Raw genomic sequence first — 25304 nt, forward strand, 5'->3', positions numbered from 1 at the left:
TATTCGCGGGGGATACGTTCCTGGAAAATCTGTGAATAGCGAAACCCTCAAATAGCGGGGCATTGTTTCAATGGAAAAAGGGGGGATAGGTTCCCGAGTCATGAAAATCCACGAATATAGAGGACCAAACCGCGACGGTGGGGGCAAAATCCGCGAATGGTGATGCAAGTCCCAAGAACGTCGATGATAATCCGCGAAGGTCGATGAACATCCTGGAAAAGGCGAGACAAAACCCGCGAATGTCGGCAATAATCCACGAATGTCGAAAATCCGTGAATGAATGCCGAGTCATTTTTTCAATGGGGGAAAAGGGAGACAGCTAATTGCACTAATAGATACTGTGGAGTGTTTTCATTCTGTACAGTAACTCGCAGGGATGACGTGTTATCCAGCTGGTGGGATATCCCACGAAGCAATATTTACCTCTGCACGGTGGAATATCATGTGAAGCTATTCACAGTTTGAATGACGGGATATCCCGCGAAAGCCTTGAAAACGTGAAACACACGGCAGCAAACACAGGAGCAGGTCTTGCTCGTGGCTCGTACAAGATGTTTTTGTGTGTATGTCCAGCTGCATTATGCATGTCTTGTGAAAGATGGGTTTTTATAAATACCGTATGTCAAGCTAACGGGGCTCATGAAAAAATTAATTTTGCGCCCCCTGATAAACCGCGAATTCGCGGAACATGGCCGCGAATAGAAAAAAACCGCGAATTTGCAGGACACTTTTCCACGAATTGAGAAACATGTCGCATTTTATCACCCGCAAATAGCGGGGTCCGACTGAACTTACACTATTTGCTAACTGGTATCCCCACCCAGGTCATACTATCCTCTTTAACTAAAGCATCAAACAAGCTAAAGCATCAATTTTCTATGCTGCTTGGGTTACATTATCACGTACCCGGCTCTAAGGCTTGCAATGGAGCTGACACCGACACAGATGTAAATACAGATAAACATATGCGACACAACACAAGACTGTTAGACGAGACAAAGCTTGGGGGATGTCCCCACTGAACTTGGGGAAAGTGCCGTCACTTCCCAGGACACACTGGGTGCCAGTGACGTCACAACAATGGCGCCGCTTTTCTCACCATACTTAGTTGAGCAAAGTCTTTGGTATGGCTCGGCCAGGGTTTGTACCGCCAATGTCATACTCGGAGCAGACACCATTACACCCTCATTTAAATTTCCCGATTTCTGTATGGCTCATATTTTGGGTTTAACACCTTGCCCTATATAGACCCTTTCAAGATTGAAACCACTCTGGCGGACGTGTGAGCCTCTGTAAAGAGCAAGATCAGATTCGATCGTACATGGGTTATATGCTGAGATTTTATTTTTCTTTTTTCTTCAATTTTTACATTCCTTTCATTGGCCTCGTGGCCATCTATTACAACGATGGCATTTGTATTAAGATGAAATGCACTTTTATATGAATAATGAGGATATAATGTGACAATGGCAAAAAACCATGGTTATTGTATCTCTCTATCTCAGATACATTGGGTGCATCTAGAGGGATCTGAGCCACGGGAGCCACCACGTCTCCAGGATCTGATGCTTAGTGAGGAGCAGGTAATTAAAACATTGAGAGGGAGAGAGGACAGTGAAGAAGAATCTAATTCTACTGCTTTGTTAAATAAATGTTTAGAAAGTTTTAACATATGCCTATGATTGTTATACTTATGATATGCTTCATGAGTTCTGGGTTTTGCCACAATGGGCTGAACTTCTTTAATCTGGTGCTTATAGGTTAAAATTGCAATTTGTCTGGGTTAGTAATGTCAAAGCGCGTGGTTTTCTTGCCATGATAGCCAAGCCCAATAATGATGATAGTCTGTAAACTTCATATACTTCATTCATTGATTTGATTTGTTGCAAGACAGCTGCTTATTATATATATATATATATATATATATATATATATATATATATATATATATATATATATATATATATATATATATATATATATATATATATATATATATATATATATGTTTATTCATAAAAATGGAGGGACCTGATAGGCTGGATAGCCTATTTGGAATAAGTATAGAGCATAATGAGTCTGTGTGAATAAATGCATTGGAGCGTACATCATTAAGTAGATCAGAAACTTGAAAGCGATCCCGCAAGCAGGATTAGGATGTATCCACCGGATGAGGTTTTACTCCTTTATGATTAAAACGCACTGAGATTCACCCCCTTTCCCCCTTTATAACTGCCCTGTCAATGAGGCTTGAAACACCTTCGTGGTAACCTTTGCCATGGTGAACAGATTGCAGCATAAAAAGCTGTGGTTCATCCTCTTCACTACTACTGCCCAATTAGTTAGGTCCAAAACTTCAATTCCGTGACCATTTTCTGGCTAGTAAGGTTTGACGATTGATTTGACTTCTATTGACATTTTATAACAAAAATAGCCTCTATGTCCCTCCCAAAAATCCCGGCATTTTTCGCCAGAGGCCCGAATCCAAGATGACCGCCGGCACTATCTTGAAAAATTAAGTTTTGAACCAGAACACCTAGAATCACGTACAAACACACTTTTTTGGGTAATTTGACCACGAGGATTCCGAATCTGACATTAGTTTGACGTTATGACATTATTTTGACCCAGAAATCCAAGATGGCCACCATCCAGTAGAGCGAAAATGCAACTTTTGTACTTAAACATGTTAAAGAAACTACCTCCATAAGGATATCTTGCAGTAAAGTAATTGATGATTGCATGACAAGTAAACTCATTACACTTCAAAATAAGCTATTTTTAATAGCTGTGACTTGAACAGTTTTCAAATGAAGTAATTAATCAATATGACCTTTAATTATATGATTAGTCCGAATCAGAGCATTCTGCTTCACTAGAATCTGAATCATCAGATTCCGATGAATCTCCCCGCCTTTGTACATCATCATCTCGCTCCTCATTCCCCTCCTGGCTCTCATCTTCCTCACTCTCTTCAGCTGGCCCTGGTGCAGGTAGATGTGTCGGGAGAGCAGGTTGCGTGTGGCGGACAGGGCGACAGCGACCACCCACCAGCTCCCAGCCATGTCCGAGTGGCGAGGGGTGGTGTTTCTTGGAGGGCTGCACCATGGTGTGCTGCATGGCTGCACCATGGAGGGCTGCACCAATCAGCAGGCTGCACCATGAGAGGCGAGAGCTCTTCCTCCTCTTCTAGCTCCTCGACTCTTGGCGGCCATGGGATGGGTTTGATTGACTTGACATCATCCTTGAGCCGCTTAGCCACATTGTGCACCAGTTGTTCACTGCCAACACCGATGGCGGAGAGTGCTGCTTCAACATATGAACCACCCCCAGACGTGTCATAGACTAGGTCGCTCTGGTTTCTCTGAGGGCGGGAGTGGAAGCCGATCTTGCCCTCAAACTCCCGGGTCAGGATATCTTTGATAAAGGATGACTTGATGCTGGATGTTGAGAAGCCATACCGAGATATGATAGAGCTGTAGTCTTTGAGGAGGCTCTGTAGTGACCTTAGCTCACGTTCCTCAAAGATAACTGTTCTGATGTGGTCAAAGAAGATAGTCTGAGCCTCACGGAGATTGACATTGTGCATGCGTGGGAGTTTGTCATCTTCACTCATTTTCTGGTAACTACGCACATATTTCAACCAGCATTTGTTGTGATATCTGATCTCAATCGCATATGGGTCATCAGCTGCATAATCGATCACACAGTTGATTCTGTCTCGCATGCTCTGATCTTCGAGGGCCACCGTGTGACTCTTGAACGTTGCCCATGCATTATCATACGAAATCAGGGACAGCTTTGATTCTGGGTGCTTTGCCGACTCTGGTTTACAGCACCAGACACATTTTGTTTTTTCATGTATCAGCCCTTCTACACTTGATCGCAGCCGCTTGGCAGGTGGAGAAGCAGCCGGGGGGAAAGCCTCAGACATGGACGAAGACTGAGATTGGCATTCCTTGACTTCTCGTTTTTTCTGTCTTGTCTTGGCCTGCTCCAGTTTATTAGCATTCCATAAGGTCAGCCTACATGATTTATGGACACATTGTCTGCCGGGACCATTATCCCAATTGACTGTTGCATAAACGTCTCCGAACTTGTCAAGACCGCTCCATAACAGGGCTTTTTTCTTGAGATTTTCCCAACTCTCAACGGAGGTAACGACATCAGTGGCTTCATTGCAAAGCCCGCCACACTGGAGGACACACGGAACGGTGGACATTCTCTTGACAGCTATCTTCTGAATACTGCGCTTCTCAGTGCCGTCTCATTCGCTCGTATACTCCCTGGAAAGACAGAAATAAGTATATGACATTACACACACAGACAAATAAAAAACAAGAAAATAGCAATTCACTAATCAGGACCTCAATTCCGTGGCCAGTATAGATTTAGCCAAAATAATGTGTTAATTCATGATCATATGTTCTCCCATTTAAAAGTTGCATTTTCGCTCTACTGGATGGTGGCCATCTTGAATTTCTGGGTCAAAATAATGTCATAACGTCAAACTAATGTCAGATTCGGAATCCTCGTGGTCAAATTACCCAAAAAAGTGTCTTTGTACGTGATTCTCGGTGTTCTGGTTCAAAACTTAATTTTTCAAGATAGTGCCGGCGGTCATCTTGGATTCGGGCCTCTGGCGAAAAATGCCGGGATTTTTGGGAGGGACATAGAGGCTATTTTTGTTATAAAATGTCAATAGAAGTCAAATCAATCGTCAAACCTTACTAGCCAGAAAATGGTCACGGAATTGAAGTTTTGGACCTAACTAAATATAGCATGAGCGAGAGGCATAATGAAGAGTAAACATTGGATTTTGCTAGAGAAAGAGAGAGCAGTTGCGTTGGCTAGACCAGAGAGGGATGTAAAGAGAAACGGAGTAGTGTTGGGTTTGAAAGAGAGCGACTTTAGAGAGAAAAAGCATGTGACTGACAGAAAAGACCCTCTGAGTGCACAGTAGGAACAAGCACTATGACGAGCATGCTGCCAGCACTCAACAAAATAAAACCTCGAGTGGAATTGGGTTTGTGAGAAAGACTTAAGAGAGAAGGTGAGCAGAGAGTCTTGATTTTGGCAGTTTAACCATAAGAGGGTTGCTGGCAGATCTTGTGCGACCTGTAAAAAATATTTGTGGGACAGAGCACAGATAGAGGTGGGGGAGCAAGGCCGGAGAGGAGTCGGTAGAAGACAGAAACACCACCAATTTCTGCAATTTTCTCTGCAATGCAAATATGGATGTCTACATCTATGATCAGTGAATGCATCAATAAATTAAATGCCGATGTTTGGATCTCCATCTGCTCTTAAAATATTCAAACCAAGATACTGGTATAGGAAGAGTGAACAAATAGGAAGAAGGCCATCCTGCCAGCCCGAGGAGAGGAAATGTGAAACTACTTCGGGATCGCATTCTGATCTCTGCTTCTATAGTTTCACATCTCGGTGACATTGTGGATGCAGCACTTTCCCCTGTCCCACTTATCTCTAGTATGTGTTCATCTATTTCTTTTTTCAATCTCCACAATATTGCTGAAATATGCTCACGCTTGGCGTACGACTGAAACTTTGATCCGTGCTCACATAATGTCATACTTAGACTAGTACAGCTCACTAGGCATACCGGCCTTTTCTCTCAAACACTTACAAGTCATTCAGAATATGGCCGCCAGGCTCTTAGTTCAAGCTCATAAATTTGATCACATCACTCCAATTCTCAACATGCAGCACCTGCTCACTGTACACTCACTGCTCACTGCACTGTACAAATAAATTGGCTCCAGCCATCATTTCTGCTTTTATACGTACGTTACATTCATTGATTTGATTTGGCATTGCATTGCATTGCAATTTGCAATCCAATGCAATGCATCGATGGACTGCAATGCCAATTTGGTATTGCATTGCATTTGGCATTGCAATTTGGCATTGCATTGCATTTGGCATTGCAATTTGGCATTGCATTGCATTTGGCATTGCAATTTGGCATTGCATTGCATTTGGCATTGCAATTTGGCATTGCAGGAACAATGGCATTGCAGTCCATCGATGGGAATCTCCTGGTAGTCCCTTGAATGAGCTTTTGGCGATGGAGAATTTTTCCGATTATGCTCCTATTACCTCGGAACTTGCTGCCTTGTAAAATTCACAAGGCCTATTCATTTATGGTTTTTAAAATCTTGTAAAACATCTTTGTTACAATTTCTTTTTCTTAACTTTGTTTTCTTCTCCTTGCATTTCCTTTTCTGTAATGCTCTTTGAAACTTTGTTAAATATGACGAGAACTATAGAACCACCCTTAGAGGCCATTTTTCCCCGCAGAGCAGGGGTTGGCCTTTTTTGGGCACCGTGGTCCCCTTTTTGAAGCAATGTTTTATGGCCGGATGCTCTTCCTGACGCCAACACTGTTAGTCCCCTCTTACGACACACAGAGAATTACCAGTGAGCTGGTACTCAATTTGCCGACCTCGGAAGGATGACAGGCTGAGTCAACCCCCCTGGCGTTAATTCAGCGATCGACCGGGATTGGAACCCAGGATCCTAGGATCCCAAGCCGGCACCCTAACCGCCAAGCCAACACCAGGCTCCCATATGACTAGAACTATCTCAGAAATAAAAAATCTTGAGATATTGTAAAACAAAGTCGTTAAGAAAATTTAAGGAGGAGATAATTTTTTGTTGTTGTGGTTTTTATTTAAGGGCCACTATTATCCCACCTTGTGGGGTCGGCCCGGGGAAGATTGGTCCAAGTCTTGCACGAACAGGCCTGACCAGGCCTGACATTCACCTAGTTAGGGCAGGAATTTGGAATTTGGCCATGGTGCCGGCGATACTCGCCTACTCTTTGTGAAGGACACCGTGGGATCTTTAACATCCACCAACCCATGCTGGCAGACGGGATTCCTAGTTTAACGTCCATCCGAGGGACGGCACCCACATTGATGAATCACCGTGCTTGTGATACACCAAACTGACAGTTTATAGCTGGGTCGGGATTCAAACCCAGGCGAGACAGCTTAGAGGAGAGTGTGCGTACCTATAGGTCAACCTGTCGGAGAGAATGTGAACACAAAAATCATGTGAAACTAAAACACAGAGAAACAACATCACAAAAAAACAGGAGTTAGAAAATTGCAAATGAAGAAAAAACAGATGAGCGTGAAATGAAGGAGAAAGAGAAAAGGGGAGTATTGTAGTGAAGGATTTACAGATGAATGAAAGAGGTCAGAGGAGTAGAAGTGAATTGGGGAGAGTGCGTTGGGTAAAGTACTGGGCAGATTAACCAGCATGCTTAAGAGATATTAAGCCTTTTGTGTGTTCTATAATGTGACTTTCTAATTGGCCAGCAACGGCATTACTGTTGTTAGCACATGGTTGCTTGGCTCTGCTGGAGTAAGTGTCTAATTAAATGGTCAGAGGATTTTTAACTCCCCCATCGTGCTAGAACACCACTATGTGGACATTGGCTACATTGTGCTGAAGCGTGAAGGAAAGGAACTAAAAACATTTAGTGTTGGAATAAGATAACGAGGCCTGTTAGGTAATTTAAAAGGCCTTCGCTTTACTAATACAAGATTGTTGCTTTGCTTAGCAATCACACACACTTCATATAGCTAGCTCGTTTTTGCTCACCCAAATTGCTCTGAGTACAGCTGTCCATCTGCCTGATTAATGCACAAATTTGTTATTTAACAGGGGCAATGAAGCCATAATCATTGAAGTGACGTAAGCATCTATAAATGCTAGTCGATCATGTTTGTCTGTTTATTACCTTCGCCAGAGGAGAGGGTATTGTATTTGAGTCCGTTTGTTTGTCTGTTTGTCTGTTTGTCCGCACAGAATAAATATGATTTTCTCTGCAACCATTGGTCCGATTGACAGGAAATTTTCACCAGAGGTGCAACTCCACCTGTATAATTTTTTAAATGGTAATTATGACGTCATAGGTCACGTGGTTCGGCCGCCATCTTGGAAAAACCGAAAAACATTTGCACCTCTATATCTCCGAAAGTGCTGAATAGAAAATTTGAGACATGGCTCATTGTAAAGAACTCTCCATGGGGAATAAAATATGTTGATTATGTCATAGGTACCTCCATTATGACGTCATAATTCAACAAGTACAAAACTTCTTCGATCAAGATGAAATTTCTTGAACATAATCAAGGAATAAATTCGTGGAGAAAAAAAATTAATGACGACGTCATCGGTCACGTGGTTCGGCCGCCATATTTGTTTTAACACAAAAGCCTTAAAAATCCACTGAAAATACATCCTGGTGAGGGTTTGCAATCTCTGATTGCTCTTTCTTGTTGAGCTTGAAACGGCAAAGAAATTACAGCCTTGTGGCTGCGCGTATGGCTTCTTGGATCGAAGAGGGAAAATGGCCGCATGGAATTTCGATGGGTAGAAGGTTCCAGAACACTCCAGTAGTTCCAAATATGTGTGTGTAAACCGAAAGTTTTTTCAAAACCGAGATGATATATATATATATATATAACATAATTGGGAGTTAAATTGGCCATTGCCCACTTCCAGGCGGTCCTTCGATTTTATCTTTACGGATTTTGCATGAGGAAGGAAAGACGGTGACCCAGGTCACCATTCACCCATTGAGATCAGACTAATATGGGGTATGTAATGAAGAACCATGACAGTTATAGATGAGCTTCACCTGCTGGAGGCTCATATGAGAGCTAATCTTACAGCTTGTCTTCGCTTTTTAATCTCCTTTCCATTTCCTGTTCCCTTCCCATCTCAGCTTGAAAGAGACAAATCAACTGAATATGTAAGTGTTTTGTTCCTTGTCCTGAATTCTCACCACACATCAAGTTCTGCTTTCATGTCGCACTTCTTGTTCTCACAAGGGTCCACATCACACTGTAAATGAGTGTCCACATTGTCTGGCAGGGTGATGTTAATAAAAATTAGAGGACGAGCATCGGGGTTAAACAGCATCTTTGTAGGCCTGATAAGACGAGATGTTTTTTGGTGACAAAGCCCGGCATATTATTCTTTTTTTTACAAAGCGAGATGCTGCAGCCATGACTACGATGATGATAGATAACTACGTTCTCCACAATGTGGGCCATCGGCCATCTTGTTAAAATTTTTCCATGTAAAATGGCATGCGTTTTATAAGCAGGCCTAATTTCATGGCTTGGGCTTTTGTTGTCCCCCTTTCCGAATGTGGCTGTGTTCACGGGCTGATAGAACCTTCTTAAAACTGATGTTGCTCCATGTGTGGAAAAACATAGCCTGGTGTGATTTGGTATGTGGGTGAGTATGTCACGGTGTGTTTGAATTAACTGCAGAAAAGATCCTTTTAATATCTACGCCCTAGGCCTCTGTTTAATGCTCCTCTGTTTCTCCTGATCTCTAACTCGGCATTCCGCTCACTTTTCAACCACAAACTCCCTCCCTTTATCCCCCATGGAAGGCTGTAATTGGCGACATTTTTCCTGAGGGTTCTGGCTGCAAGGCGTTAATTTACCTTCCACCTGCGATTGATCTGAACGAATGGATTTTTTTTTGGTTTGAAACCATCATGTGGGAATTGTTTCCATTGTAAAAGACAAAGGGCTGTGAGATATAGTGACAAGATGGAAAAGTTAAATAAGGCGAAAAAAAAAGAAAACAAAAACAAAGTTGGCAAATGATGATTTTAATGGTGATGGAAGATTGTAGAAGGCCATACAGTCACGTGAAAAAGTAAGTACACCCCGTGTAAAGTTTTGACTTTTTCAACAAATTTCAACATACAGCTATTTAATCTTCATTTCAACAATATTGATAGATAAAGGTGATATAATATAACAAATATCATGAAACATTTACATTTTGTAGTCCATTGTATAATTTAAATAAACATAAATGCAAATTTCGCATGTGGAAAAAGTAAGTACACCCTTGGCTCTAATAGGGTGTATTGCCTCCTTTGGCAGAAACAACCTCAAGTAGGCGTTTCACATAACTGTCTACCAGTCTCTGACATCGACTGGGAGAAATGTTAGCCCACTCCTCCATGCAGAATTCTTTCAGCTGTGTGATGTTTGAGGGGTTTCCTGTATGCACAGCTCGTTTCAAATCCCCCCACAACATCTCGATGGGATTTAGATCCGGGCTTTGACTTGACCATTCCAGAACCCTCCATTTCTTTCTTTTCAGCCATTCCTTGGTGGATTTACTGGTATGTTTAAGGTCATTGTCCTGTTGCAAGGTCCACCTTCGGTGGAGCTTCAACTTGCTGACAGATGGCCTCACATTATCCTCAAGCACCCTCTGGTACAATGAAGAATTCATAGTGGATTCTATGATGGTGAGCTGCCCAGGCCCTGATGCAGCAAAGCTGCCCCAAACCATAATATTTCCACCACCATGCTTTACAGTTGGTATCAGGTTCTTGTGGTCAAATGCTGTCTTTGGTTTTCGCCAAACATGTCTTCTGGTACTGTGGCCAAATAGCTCTACCTTTGACTCATCTGTCCAGAGCACATTGTTCCGGAAGTGCTGGTCTTTGCCTAGGTGTTCATTGGTGTTATTTCTGGACAGCAAAGGTTTCCTCCTGGCACACCTCCCATGTAGATCAAATTTGTGCAGCCTCTTTCTAATGGTGGACCCGTGCCCTTTGACATCAACAGTGGCAAGAGCTACCTGAAGGTCACGTGATGACATTCTGGGGTTCTTAGAGACTTCTTTCAGGATCTTGCGGTCTGCTCTCATGCTGAACTTGCTGGGGCGGCCTGGCCTGAACAAGTTGGCAGTTGTTTGGAATCTTCTCCACTTGTCGATGATCTTCCGGACAGTCGAATGATTGATTTCAAATTGTTTGGAGATCTTTTTAAATCCCTTCCCAGACTCGTAGGCATCTATAACCTTCTTTCTGAAGGCCTCTGAGAGCTCTTTTGATCTAGACATTGTGACGCCGCACACTTCAACAACAAAGAGCAAACCAAACTAAATGTCTGAGGTTTAAATAAGACAGGTTCTTCCAAGATCCTCTCTAACGATGTTCTAATCATTTGCACCTGAGCTGGTGCACCTGATTCAAATTTTAGGTATTTGAAGTAGTGGTAAATATCAGGGTGTACTTACTTTTTCCACATGCGAAATTTGCATTTATGTTTATTTAAATTATACAATGGACTACAAAATGTAAATGTTTCATGATATTTGTTGTATTATATCACCTTTATCTATCAATATTGTTGAAATGAAGATCAAATAGCTGTATGTTGAAATATGTTGAAAAAGTCAAAACTTTCCATGGGGTGTACTTACTTTTTCACGTGACTGTATATATATATATATATATATATATCAGATGGTGTGTTCTTTCCTATTTGGTTGTTGACTCAACACTAATATGTAGTTGATGTGCTTGGTGCTGGTTGTAGACTTCATCATTTGCTTGCTGCTGAATGTGTGCTGGTGTTTGGTTAAAACCGAGGCTTCTCCAAGCATGGGCATCTACAGAAACACATCCATTGTGCATGGGGTGGTGCGGGAGTCAGGGGTACGGTAAACTTTGACGACCAAGGCACCAGTGACGTCATCACCTTGTGCAACATGTTATGAGTAATCATTTAACAGGATGAATATAACCTCATCTTGCTCATGAAGGGTAGTGTCGATCTGTGTCGGCGGACAAGTTGAACATAAATTATTATATGAAAACGAATACATCGATTATTACCCTGCGCTCGCGAAGTGAAAAGCGGGGTTAGGCATTCGGGTCTGTACGTACGTGCCTTTCTGAATTTTAAAAATGCATTTTCTCAGCAACCGTTGGTCCAATTGACACTAAATTTTACCAAAGGAGCGCCTCTGCCTGTATAATTTTTTCAGATATAATTATGACGTCATAGGTCACGTGGTATGGACGCCATCTTGGAAAAACGTTACACCTCTATCCGAAACAGCTCAATGGAAAAAATTGAAGCAAGGCTCATTGTGAAGTAGTCCCCATTGGGAATAAGATATGTTAATGATGATGTCATCGGTGCCTTATTTATGATGTCATAATTCGACAAGTACACCGCTTGATCTGATCAGTATTTAAAAAAAATTCTCTTCAACTGTTAGTCCAATGGACACGAAATTTTCACCATAGGAGCACCACCTCCTGGAGAATATTTTAATGATAATTATGATGCGTCATAGGTCACATGGTACAGGTCATATTTCTCCAAAACCGCACCACGGAAAAAAATTGAAACATGGCTCATTGTCAAGTACTCCCCATGGAAATAAGTGTTGTTAATGATATCATTGGTGCCATAATTATGACGTTGTAACGGTTACCGGACACAATTCTCTTGTACCGGCCGGTGACGTAATCAGCGGGCGGTCACTTGGATTGCATACCACGCCCCGTTGAGAGGCGTGGCTTACTGTTTGAATTAGAAATATATATTGCCGCTCGGGGTAGCCATTTTCAGTGCATTTGTGCCGAGCTCGGAATAAACAGCTCTGTGAAACTCAGCTCGTTGTCACGTCCATATTGTTGGAGTTCGACGTGGGAGCACAGTTCCACATTGGTGACCTCTTTTACGAACACGGCAATGGAGTCGACCGTTGCTTTGAAACTCCCTGGCTTCTGGGAATCGCACGCGGCCGTCTGGTTTGCCCAAGCGGAGTCCCAGTTCGCTCTGCGGCACATCACGGTGGACGAGACTCGCTTCCACCATGTGGTCTCCGCGCTAAATGCCGCCACCGCCTCCCGGGTCTTGAGCCTTCTACGGAGACTGCCGACAAGTACGGCGCACTCAAACGACCAATCTTCGGTATGTTTGACCTCACTGAGGCCGAACGCGTGCGACAGCTGCTCGATCTGCCTGATCTCGGGGAGGCTCGACCATCCGAACGCATGGACCACATGCTCTCCCTGCTCGGCGAACACCGCCCAGATTTCCTCTTTCGCAAGCTGTTTCTCCGACAGCTACCCGGGCAGGTATGCTTAGCTTTGGCTAACTCTACAATCAAGGACCCTCGCGCCCTGGCTAAGGAAGCCGACAAATTTTTCTCAACCGGGCGGCACTTCGGAGCGGCCGCCTGGAACCCTGGTCCGGCCGAGGCAACGCCCTCGCCACGACCGGCGCTGCCACCGGCCGCCACCGGCCGGCGCCGCGGCCACCACCTGGGCGGACCATGTGCTACAACCACGCCAGGTTCGGGCAGAAGGCCAGAACGTGTCGCCCACTGTGCACTTTCGGCGGGTCGGGAAACGACCAGGTCGGCGCTCGCTTACTGCCATGAGCGTCGGCCAATCCGGCAGCCTTTTGTTCATTACGGACACCGCATCCGGGCGACGTTTCCTGTGTGATACGGGAGCTCAGGTGAGCGTTATACCCGCCTCGGGGCAGGACAAGCAGGCCGCGCTTTGCGGCCCCACCTTGATCGCCGCAAACGGCTCCTCTATCCGCACCTTCGGTTCACGCAGCGTCGCACTCTGCTTCGGGGGCCAGCGTTTCGAGTGGGATTTCGTCATGGCGAACGTGCCCATCGCTTTGTTGGGTGCGGATTTTATTTGCGTCCATGGACTTTTGGTTGATGTAAAACGTCATCGGCTCGTCAACACAGAGACCTTCAGCTCTCTCGCTTGTTCGTTGAGCGGCTCCGCACCAACCAAGCTAGCCTGCGCGCTCCCGGCCGCGGACGACTTCACCCGCCTCCTCGCTGAGTTCCCCGTTCTCACGCGGCCGACGTTTTCGGCCGTCGCTGTCAAACACGGCGTCGAACACCACATCCCAACCACTGGTCCACCGGTCTACGCCAGGGCTCATCGCCTCGACCCTGCCAAACTCGCCGTGGCAAAGGCGGAATTCGACACGCTGGAGCGGTTGGGCATTGTGCAGCGCTCGAACAGCGCGTGGGCCTCGCCCCTGCACATCATACCCAAACCGGGTGGCGGATGGCGACCGTGCGGCGATTATCGCCGCCTCAACGACGCCACCACCCCCGACTGGTACCCGATACCACATATCCAGGACTTTTCCACCCATTTGGCGGGGCGGGTGATCTTCTCCAAGGTCGACCTTATTCGGGGCTACCACCAGGTACATGTCCGGCCGGGCCGACGTTCCGAAGACGGCTGTAATTACACCCTTTGGCCTCTTCGAGTTCCTCCGAATGCCGTTCGGCTTTAGGAACATGGCCCAGGCCTTCCAGCGGCTGATGGACAGTGTGCTGCACGATCTCACCTTTCTGTTCATCTACCTGGATGACATTCTCATCGCCAGCACTTCCCGGGTGGAGCACCTCCTTCACCTGCGCACGATTTTTGAGTGCCTCAGCCAGCACGGCCTCATCATCAACCCGGCGAAATGCCAGTTTGGCGTGGCTGCCGTCGACTTCCTGGGACACCGCATCACGAAGCGCGGGGCCGTTCCGCTGCCGACCAAGGTGGAGGCCGTTAAAAGTTTCCCGCGCCCCCGCTCCGTCAAGGCCCTGCAGGAGTTATTGGGTATGGTGAACTTCTACCACCGGTTCGTGCCTCCCGCGGCCCAACTCATGCGCCCCCTGTACAAGGCCCTCAGGGGTAAGCCGGCCAAGCACGACATCGCCTGGACCGAGGAGATGGACGAGGCATTCACGCGCGCTAAGCTGGCCCTCGCCAACGCAACCATGCTGGCGCACCCGGCGCTCGACGCATCCATCGCCCTTACCACGGACGCTTCCGACTACGTGGTGGGCGCCGTGCACAAGCAGTGGGTTAACGGGGCTTGGCAACCGCTGGCCTTCTTCAGCCGGCAGCTCCGCCCTAACGAGCGCAAATACAGCACGTTAGACCGCGAACTCCTCGGCCTTTACCTGGCGGTTCGCCACTTCCGCCACCTTTTAGAGAGCCGCCCATTCACGGCGTTTGTGGACCACAAACCCCTGGTCTTCGCCATGGCCAAGGTCTCAGAGCCGTGGTCGGCTCGTCAGCAGCGCCACCTCTCCGCCGTGTCCAAATTCACGACGGACATCCGGCACGTCGCAGGCAAGGACAATGCTGTGGCCGATTGCCTCTCCCGGTCCGTCGCGGGCGCCGTCCACCTCGGCATGGACTACGCCCGCATGGCGGCCGACCAGATCTCCGACCCTGCAGTGTAAGCCCTCCGGACAGCAGACACGGGCCTGCGGTTGTCCGACGTCCCCTTCAAGGACACAGGCACAGTTCTCCTGTGCGACGTTTCCCTGGGCCAACCTCGTCCCATTGTGCCCGCTGGATGGCAACGGCTCGTTTTTGACGCCATCCACGGCCTTTCCCACCCGGGCCGGAAAGCGTCGCAGAAGCTCGTGGCAGCGAAATTCGTCTGGCGTCCGCGACTGGGCCAACGCCTGTGTCGCCTGCCAGCGTGCGAAGGTCCACCGGCATACCCAGGCCCCTTTGGCACCATTCGACGTGCCCGCGTGGCGTTTCGACCACGTCAATGTGGACCTGGTGGGACCCCTTCCCCCCTCGCGGGGCTTCACCCATCTCCTCACGATGGTGGACAGGACCACCAGGTGGCCGGAGGCCATCCCGCTGACGTCAACGACGTCCGCCGACGTGGCGCAGGCCTTCATCGGCACCTGGGTCACCCGTTTCGGCACCCCCTCAGACATCTCCTCTGACAGAGGCCCACAGTTCACCTCTGAGCTTTGGGGCGCGGTTGCTCGGCCTTGGGGGTCAAACTTCACCGCACCACGACCTACCACCCCCAGGCCAACGGCTTGTGCGAGAGGTTCCACCATTCAATGAAGGCCGCTCTCAGGGCCAGCCTCCAGGATGACAGTTGGGCTGACAGGCTCCCGTGGGTGCTATTGGGCCTCCGGACGGCCCCTAAAGAAGACCTCCAGGCTTCTACCGCCGAGCTGGTCTACGGCCAACCACTGCGCGTGCCGGGGGAGTTCATCCCCGATGCCACCGGCCCCTGGTCCGCGGCTCGCCAACGCTCGGTCCTCCAGGAGGCCGCCAGGAGATTTGCCCCAGTGCCCACGTCTCACCATGGCTGTCCTCAACCCCATGTCCCCCCAGCGCTTCGCATAGCGGAGTACGTTTTTGTGTGCAACGACGCGCACCGGGGACCGCTCCGGCCGCCGTATGATGGGCCTTTTCGGGTCTTGAGGAGGGGCGACAAGTCGTTCGTCATCGACATTGGCGGCAAACCGGACCATATCTCTGTGAACCGCCTCAAGCCGGCCCATTTGGACCTCGACCAACCTCCACGGTTGGCCCTTCCTCCACGGCGGGGCCGTCCCCCGTCGACCAAGCTCCCCGCCCGACCATCCGCTGCCAAGCAGCCTCCCATCTCCACACGAATCGCCAGGGGTTGTTTCGGCTGGGTCATTAAGGCCCCCCACAAACTGACTCTCCCTGTACAAGTGAATTCTGGGGGGGGGCACATGTAGCGGTTACCGGACACAATTCTCTTGTACCGGCCGGTGACGTAATCAGTGGGCGGTCACTCGGATTGCATACCACGCCCCGTTGAGAGGCGTGGCCCACTGTTTGAAATATATATTGCCGCTCGGGGTAGCCATTTTCAGTGCATTCGTGCCGAGCTCGGAATAAACAGCTCTGTGAAACTCAGCTCGTTGTCGCGTCCATATTGTTGGAGTTCGACGTGGGAGCACAGGTCCACAACGTCATAATTCGACAGGGACAACGCTTAGTCTGATCAGTTTGAAAGTTATTGAGCATGATCTACGCAACAATTATATTAGAGAATATAAGCTTATGATGTAATCGCTCAGTGGTCTGGCAGCCATATTGGATCAAATAAAAAAAAACCTTCAAAAACAGAAGAGTTGGCTCACAACAAGTTGACTGTGCAGGGTAAGTATTCTATGAATACCATCTCGGTTGCAAAAATGTTGCAATACAGAAAGCATTTTCATCATCTAACATGAGATTAGGTTTCTGAAGTTAAACAAATTGTGATTGAGTTCATTTGTATTAATTAAAATGAAACTGTGGAATAAAGCCTTTACATTGCTTTGTGGTTTGCTTTGCATGTGTGAAATATGCATATAAAGAGACGTTTAGGCAACCTGGTGAAGAGCAGACAACACAACCATGCAAAGTGCCATCACATGGCGAGATCGTTGCGTATCGCTGTTACGTGGCGTTGCCATTGGCTTTCCGCTTGCAAGCCATTTTGTCCTGAAATATTATTATTATTATTATTATTATTAAGTGTTTTTGCATGTTTTTAAAATGCATTAATCACAATTAATATTTCATATTGAACATCCTTTCTGTTTTGCAGGAAGTGGTGGTTTCAGGTCTGCGGCCAGAAACCACCTATTCGGTCATAGTTGCAGCATATACCACTAAAGGAGATGGAGCTCATAGCCGCAGTGAACTGGTCACGACTGGACCTCCAGGTACATCGGACAAAAATAAAAATGAAAATGGATAGTCGAAAATGATTGGGATTCAAGCTGTTTTATATGAGGAAGAGGGTTAAATTATATGGCTTTGAGAAATAATATATTTTCAAATCACAAGAGGGGGGTGGGGGGAAGATTTTAGGACTTCTTGACAAGGTTTTTAAGTTTGGTGTCTTTAAGTTGAAGTTGACCGATGAAATCTGAATTACTTCGATCGTAACTGGTTTAATATGGTATTATACAGATGAAATTGCTGCCACGACTTGGTTGTTACTTCTCTTTTTATCTCTTTGCCATGATTCCTCAGTTCCGAGTGCACCTCCACTTCAGGTTACTCTGACAAAAGATACCACCGCACAACTAAAGTGGAAACCTCCATCAATTACTCATGGCACTCTTCTTGGCTACCATCTTTTATATGGCCGGGCTGATGGTGAACAATCTCCAACATCACTTGACTTGCCACCCAGTGATCTTAAACGAGGAATATCCAACTTACACCAGGGAGCAACATACACATTTCAGCTCACAGCCAAAAACCCTGCTGGCTTGGGAGAGAAAAGTGAGGTGTCCGTGAAAACACCTGGTGCTGCTCCCACTGGTGCACCACTGGGCCTTGTTGTTACTGGGCTGAGTTCTCAAGAGGCAGAGTTGCGCTGGGAGCCACCAACAATCTCCCGAAGAAATGGCCATCTCACGGGTTACAGTGTGGCATACCGAGAAATTGGGGAGGCTGGGGAAGCCGGGGAGACGGTCGCGAATGTCGAGAACAAGCCAGACACACATCTCCTTGGCCTCAAGCCGGATACGGTTTACACTGCAAGGGTCTGGGCAAAAAATATACATGGAGCAGGCCCAGACAGTGGGAGCATACAGTTTCGTACAGCCAGTGCAGATCAGGGTAAGTTTTGTTTTACTTACTGGCATTAGATGTTGCTTTTGCTTATCTGAAGATAACAAGGAATATGTTTATCAGATGTGTTTTCATTTAGTAACTTCATGCATATGTGGTAAATTATTCTGCTCGTCATAACAGGCTTGATTTGATAGTCGGTACACATACAAAAGCTTTTCCTGTCATTTGATGATATTCTCATCAGATGCGTATCAGCTAGGATATCACGACAATCTTTGTATGGGTGTTTTGTGACACCATTTACAGGGCTGTAATTTCTGTGATATTCCAATTCATTTTGAAAGTGCCTACAGTATATATTACAAAAAACAAAATCACAAAATTTTCAAAAATCACATAACTCTTCTCAACCCTCCTCCCTTTCTTCAAACCCAACTCTGTTCACCACCATCTCTTATCTTCCCCCATCCAAAACCTTGATCTTTTCTACCCCCGCTAATTTCATCCCAGACCCACTTTTTTGAAATACCGATTTCTTTCCTGGAAGTCCTTGCAGTGTCCTTGTGTTTTTTTTTACCTCTCCCTACCCCCCCCCCCCCCCTCCTTCCCACACCTCCTCCCCCAAGCCCTCTCCCTCCCACAGATCTCCCGATGTCCCTGCTCTCAAATGTTGTGTTTGTGTGCTTCCCCTTCTCTCCCCATCTTGTCTACCACTCCCCTTATTATATATTTTGTGTGCCTGTTTGATTTTTTTTTTTGTGTGTGTGTGTTAAATGTTAGCTCTTTCACGAGCCTCAATCCTGTATCCAAAAACCCCCCCCCAAAAAACCAAAACAAAACCCCCATAACCTCCCTCTTACTTTATTTGTGTCACCTTCCTACTTGTGCTATCCTCCTTTGTTTTATTATCCTTCAGCTCTCCAGAATTCAATTACATTCTCCAAAATTCAATTCAACTCTCTTTCAAGATGAGAACAAAGTCCAATGTAGTTGTAATGTTATAGAAATAGCAGTTCAGATGAGGAGAGTTGGACTCACTGCCTGAGATGGGGCCAAGGTTAAGAGTACCACCCAGAACCCAGTCCTTTCCGATAAGATACACAAGAACATTAATCTGGACAGTACATGGCATCTTACTAGAAGGTGATCAGGCCTGGTTATTGACAAAAGATGGAGAAAATTAGCTGTTTGGTTTTCTCAACACATGTCACAGGAAATACTGCTTAAGTAAGAATTATTCAGGTAACTGAGCAGGCAATCAACTCTCAGCTTGAGATTCTTTTAAATTACGTTTAGTTGTTGCTGTTTCTGTTGTTATTATTTGTGTTTAAAATTCCATATGAAAGGGCAAATGAGAGCCGACCTTAACAATATACGAATGCAATCATGATATGGAAGTGGACGATCTAAATCAAAAACAAAAAATATTCTTGCAAATATATCATGGAATATCGTAGTACGACGTATAGAGGGTTCTTATGGGGGAAAAATGGCCACCCCATCTATATTGTATATGTATGTGTGTGTATATATATATATATATATATATATATATATATATATATATATATATATATATATATATATATATATACAGTCACATGAAAAAGTAAGTACACCCCATGTAAAGTTTTGACTTTTTCAACATATTTCAACCAACAGCTATGTGATCTTCATTTCAACAATATTGATAGATAAAGGTGATATAATATAACAAATATCATGAAACATTTACATTTTGTAGTCCATTGTATAATTTAAATAAACATAAATGCAAATTTCGCATGTGGAAAAAGTAAGTACACCCCGACATTAATCACTGCTTCAAATACCTAAAATTAGAATCAGGTGCACCAGCTCAGGTGCAAATGATTAGAACATCGTTAGAGAGGATCTTGGAGGAACCTGTCTTATTTAAACCTCAGACATTTAGTTTGGTTTGCTCTTTGTTGTTGAAGTGTGCGGCGTCACCATGCCAAGATCAAAAGAGCTCTCTGAGGCCTTCAGAAAGAAGGTTATAGATGCCTACGAGTCTGGGAAGGGATTTAAAAAGATCTCCAAACAATTTGAAATCAATCATTCGACTGTCCGGAAGATCATCTACAAGTGGAGAAGATTCCAAACAACTGCCAACTTGTTCAGGCCAGGCCGCCCCAGCAAGTTCAGCCTGAGAGCAGACCGCAAGATGCTGAAAGAAGTCTCTAAGAACCCCAGAATGTCATCACGGGACCTACAGGTAGCTCTTGCCATTGTTGATGTCAAAGTGCACGAGTCTACCATTAGAAAGAGGCTGCACAAATTTGATCTACATGGGAGGTGTGCCAGGAGGAAACCTTTGCTGTCCAGAAAGAACATCAGGGCAAGACTAAAGTTTGCCATTGAACACCTAGGCAAAGACCAGCACTTCTGGAACAATGTGCTCTGGACAGATGAGTCAAAGGTAGAGCTATTTGTCCACAGTACCAGAAGACATGTTTGGCGAAAACCAAAGACAGCATTTGACCACAAGAACCTGATACCAACTGTAAAGCATGGTGGTGGAAATATTATAGTTTGGGGCAGATTTGCTGCATCAGGGCCTGGGCAGCTCACCATCATCGAATCCACTATGAATTCTTCATTGTACCAGAGGGTGCTTGAGGATAATGTGAGGCAATCCGTCGGGAAGTTGAAGCTCAACCAAAGCTGGACCTTGCAACATGACAATGACCCTAAACATACCAGTAAATCCACCAAGGAATGGCTGAAAAGAAAGAAATGGAGGGTTCTGGAATAGCCAAGTCAAAGCCCAGATCTGAATCCCATCGAGATGTTGTGGGGGGATTTGAAACGAGCTGTGCATGCAAGAAACCCCTCAAACATCGCACAACTGAAAGAATTCTGCATGGAGGAGTGTGCAAAAATTTCTACCAGTCGATGTCAGAGACTGGTAGACAGTTATAGGAAACGCCTACTTGAGGTTGTTTCTGCCAAAGGGGGCAATACCACCTATCAGAGCCAAGGGTGTACTTACTTTTTCCACATGCGAAATTTGCATTTATGTTTATTTAAATTTTACAATGGACTACAAAATGTAAATGTTTCATGATATTTGTTATGTTATATCACCTTTATCTACCAATATTGTTGAAATGAAGATCAAATAGCTGTATGTTGAAATATGTTGAAAAAGTCAAAACTTTACATGGGGTGTACTTACTTTTTCACGTGACTGTATATGTACAGTACCATGCAAAATCTTACGTGACCTTGAAAATAAAAATAATATTGTCACATTGGCATATTTTGAGAGCCTGATGTTGGCTTAGCGGTTAGGGTGCTGGCTTGGGATCCTAGGATCCTGGTCGATCGCTGGAATTAACGCCAGGGGGGTTGACTCAGCCTGTCATCCTGCCGAGGTCGGGGGAGTGGGGTAGCGTATGGAAAACACCATGTGGGGAAACGTATAAAACAATTTCTAGAGTGTTGAAAGTTACCAAGAGCACTGTGAGCTTCAGAATTATGAAATGGAAAGAATATGGAACTATCCAGACTCTTACTAGAGCTGGCCATTTGACTAAACTGAGCAACCAAGCAAGAAGGAACTTCGTAAGGAAGTGACCAAGAACCCAATGACCACTCTGACTGACCTACAGGGTTCCTTGGCCGAGATGGGAGAATCTGCAGGAAGGGCTACAGGCTCTGCAGCACTTCACAAATCTCGGCTTTATGGGAGTGTGTCCAGAAAGAATACCACTCCTAAGAAAAAGGCACATAACAACACGCCTGGAGTTTTCAAACAGACACGTAAAATATTCTGAGAGCGTGAGGCAAAATATTCCTTGGTCGGATGAGATGAAAATTTAACTCTTCGGCCTGAATGCAAAGTATTACGACTGGCAGAAACCATGCACCACTCATCACCCATGTAACACCATATATATATATATATAGTCGCACGTCTCTGTGGTCTTGGACGACTCCTCAGCACCATTCCGACACACCACTGTGTGCGCTATGGAATGAGGTGTTTTTACCATGGCCGGACTACAAATCCTGCCATTACCCTCCTTGAGACCAGTACCCTGTTACCCATTTCGCCGACCTCGGAAGGATGACAGGCTGAGATGTAACACCATTCCTACAGTGAAGCATGGTGGTGTGGTGTCATCATTATGATATGGGGATGATTTTCAGTGGCAGGGACTGAGAGACATAAAGATAGAGGGAATAGTGAATTGAGCCAAATACAGGCAAATCCTTGAGGAGAACCTGCTGCAGAGTGCAAAAGACCTTAAACTGCAGTGAAGATTTATGTTACAACAGGACAGCGAGCGACCCCAAGCATACAGCCAAAGCGACATTGGAATGACTTTTTTATTTTCTGTATACAAGATCGAGGCTCATGTAAGGGCGAGCACATTAAACACAAAAAACATAAACGGACACATAAAACATATAATAAAGGGAGTGGGAGAAGATGGGGAGAGAGAGGGTAGCACACAAGCACAACAGTAGAGAACAGGGACATTGGGAGACCTGTAGAAGGGAGAGGGCTGGGGGGGGGGGGGGGGAGGGGGGAGGTGCGATAAAACACGGAATAAAACAAATTGACATTACCAGGAATTTCAGGAATGAAGTCGGAGATAGAAAGAGGTGGATTTAGGATGTATTAACGGGGGTATAAAAGGTCAAGGTTTTGGAAAGGGGAAGATAAGAGATGATGGCGGACAGCTGTTTTAAAGACCTGGAGGGAGGAGTGGAATTGAAGAGAGTCTGGGAGTTTGTTCCAGAGGAGGGAGAAAAGAGGAATGAAACAGTGAAGGTAAGCAGAGTCTTTATTTTAGCAGTTTCACCATAAGAGGGTAACTTCAGAATAACTTTAACTTCAGATTGACTTCAGAATAAGAACGTGGAGGTCCTTGAGTGGCTCACTGGCTCAGCCAAAGTCAAGACTTGAAATCCATTGATATCTGTGGTTTGCTGTTCATCGATGCTCCCCATCCAACGTGACAGAGCTTGAGCAAATCTGCATGGAAGAATGGGAGAAACTCTACAAATCCAGATGTGCAAAGCTGATTCAGAAATACCAAAGAAGACTCAAGGCTGTAATAGCTGCCAAAGGTGCTTATACGAAGTATTGACTCAGGGGGTTGAATACTTATGTAAATTTGATGTCTGTATTTAATTTCCAATTATTTTGTAAAAAATTCTCAAAAAAGAAATTCCAGTTTGACATTATGGGGTATGATGTGTAGATCAGTGACAAAAAAAATCTCAATTTAACCCATTTTAAATTCAGGCTGTAAAAAAGTCAACGGGTGTGAATACTTTCTGAAGGCACTGTAGTGCTGCCCTGAAATATTCGTCTTTCTTCAGCTGAATATAAACTTATTATAAATGGCACCCTTACCTTAAGATCCCACCTGATAAGCCATTAGCCCACAATGATAATACCTGAATCAATGTTGATGCCTCTTGCTGCTGGATTTTTTCCTCTTTGGGTTACATTGCAGAAGTGGTTACACCGGCAACCTTTAAAGCTCCACACAAACGTTTTTTAACCCATTTAAAAAAAAAAAACTTTCTTTACCCATTTGCAGATACTTTCTGCACATTTCACAAGTCCTCTCTTGTAAGTTCATACAATATCATCCCATTTAACCAATGGTTCTGGCCGAGAGGGTGTGTTCCTTCCTTCATTGTTTGTGTGCATGAACTGTTAGCCTTCTCATTTTCTCCATGCCTTCCTGTGGAGAATGATGGATACCCTTCGATAACAGCTGCCCTGAAGAAATGCAATGGAACACATTTTCATTATTTGAACACAATGCCAATACTGCTTGCATATTCTCTTTGCTCAAAGCACCAGAAATATTTACTCTTCAAAGAGAACCATGTTGGGGCTTTCTTCTTGTCTGTCATTTTGTCTTTGACAGTGTTAAAAGGGTTATGAAGCATGATGACAGATGGCTAGGGACGTGATGATGTTATAAGACCAATGAACTGTTACACTCACTGTAAAGGGATGAGAAGGTGGCCTGCAGGAAAGCTTCGCTGGCCTGATTGATGGCCGGTTTTCTTTTGGAAGTCAGGATTCAGGAGAGAGAAGGTGGTGCTAACAGCTGTTCCAGCACATGAACAGTTCCATTGTGGACAGGGCATTAGATGACCAACTAAACAAGCACTCTGAGTATTGCGCTGCAATACATGTCCCCTACCAAAGTTCAAAGTGCCATAACTTTGTCAAAAATGATCGAATATGCAAATTTATGCACGGTTGATGCTGGTTTTCAAACTTGATCTGAGGTATGCTGAGACACGTGTGTCACGCCTCGCCTCGTTGATAAGCCCGCAAGGTCGCTCCGTGCAGCGGCCTGCACGTATTCCACTGTGTGAATTATATAATTTATTACCAAATCACGGTCTGAGGTACGAGCGTTTCAAGAGATATCCATTTTTAAAAATATTTTCGTTTAATTAACGATATCTGCCAAACCACGTGCCCTATTGCAAATTCCAAAAGGACATTTTAGTAGACTGACATGCTGAACAGATTTTGAAGTTTCCCCTCGATTGGATCAAAAATGAGGGAGGAGCTAGGTTTTAAAGGTTCATGCTTAAAAACGTCATAACTCTGAAACCATCAGTAATTTATCATATTTTCGGGTTCACGATCAATGATCGATGTGTATATATATGTTGCTCGGCTTGGCTTCGCCCCCCGGAAAGCGCGTGCTGTGTCGCACTGTTGACGTTCGCGAGACGAGGCTGAGGACGCGCAGTGCGGCTTGAGGAGAACTCGAGAATAAACAAGAGATATCCATTTTAAAAAAATATTTTCGTTTAATTAACGATATCTGCCAAACCACGTGCCCTATCGCAAATTCCAAAAGGACATTTTAGTGCTGAACAGATCTGTGAAGTTTCCCTCGATTGGATCAAAAATGAGGGAGGAGCTTGGTTTTAAAGGTTCATGCTTAAAAACGTCATAACTCTGAAACCATGTGACGCATGACGTCATGCTCGGTGACTTTTTTGTTCGTCATGGGTATGCGATAATGCCTGCAAAGTTTGGCCTCGATCTGTTCAGCCGTTGCAGAGAAAA

General features: G+C 45.3%; 1 protein-coding gene across 1 annotated transcript in view; it reads left to right on the forward strand.

Annotated features, from left to right (window-relative positions):
* Positions 1 to 25304, forward strand: part of LOC137428581 (receptor-type tyrosine-protein phosphatase delta) — a 417416-nt gene that overhangs the window by 81356 nt on the left and 310756 nt on the right. Inside the window, exons 9-12 of the mRNA XM_078777195.1 lie at positions 1506 to 1583; positions 8762 to 8788; positions 17238 to 17355; positions 17669 to 18262. Coding sequence (XP_078633321.1) covers positions 1506 to 1583; positions 8762 to 8788; positions 17238 to 17355; positions 17669 to 18262 — 817 coding nt within the window. The remainder of the gene's footprint in view (positions 1 to 1505; positions 1584 to 8761; positions 8789 to 17237; positions 17356 to 17668; positions 18263 to 25304) is intronic.

The sequence above is a fragment of the Myxine glutinosa genome, chromosome 1 (genome assembly GCF_964187855.1).
Source record: "Myxine glutinosa chromosome 1, kmMyxGlut1.1, whole genome shotgun sequence".
In the NCBI taxonomy this organism is placed as follows: Eukaryota; Metazoa; Chordata; class Myxini; order Myxiniformes; family Myxinidae; genus Myxine; species Myxine glutinosa.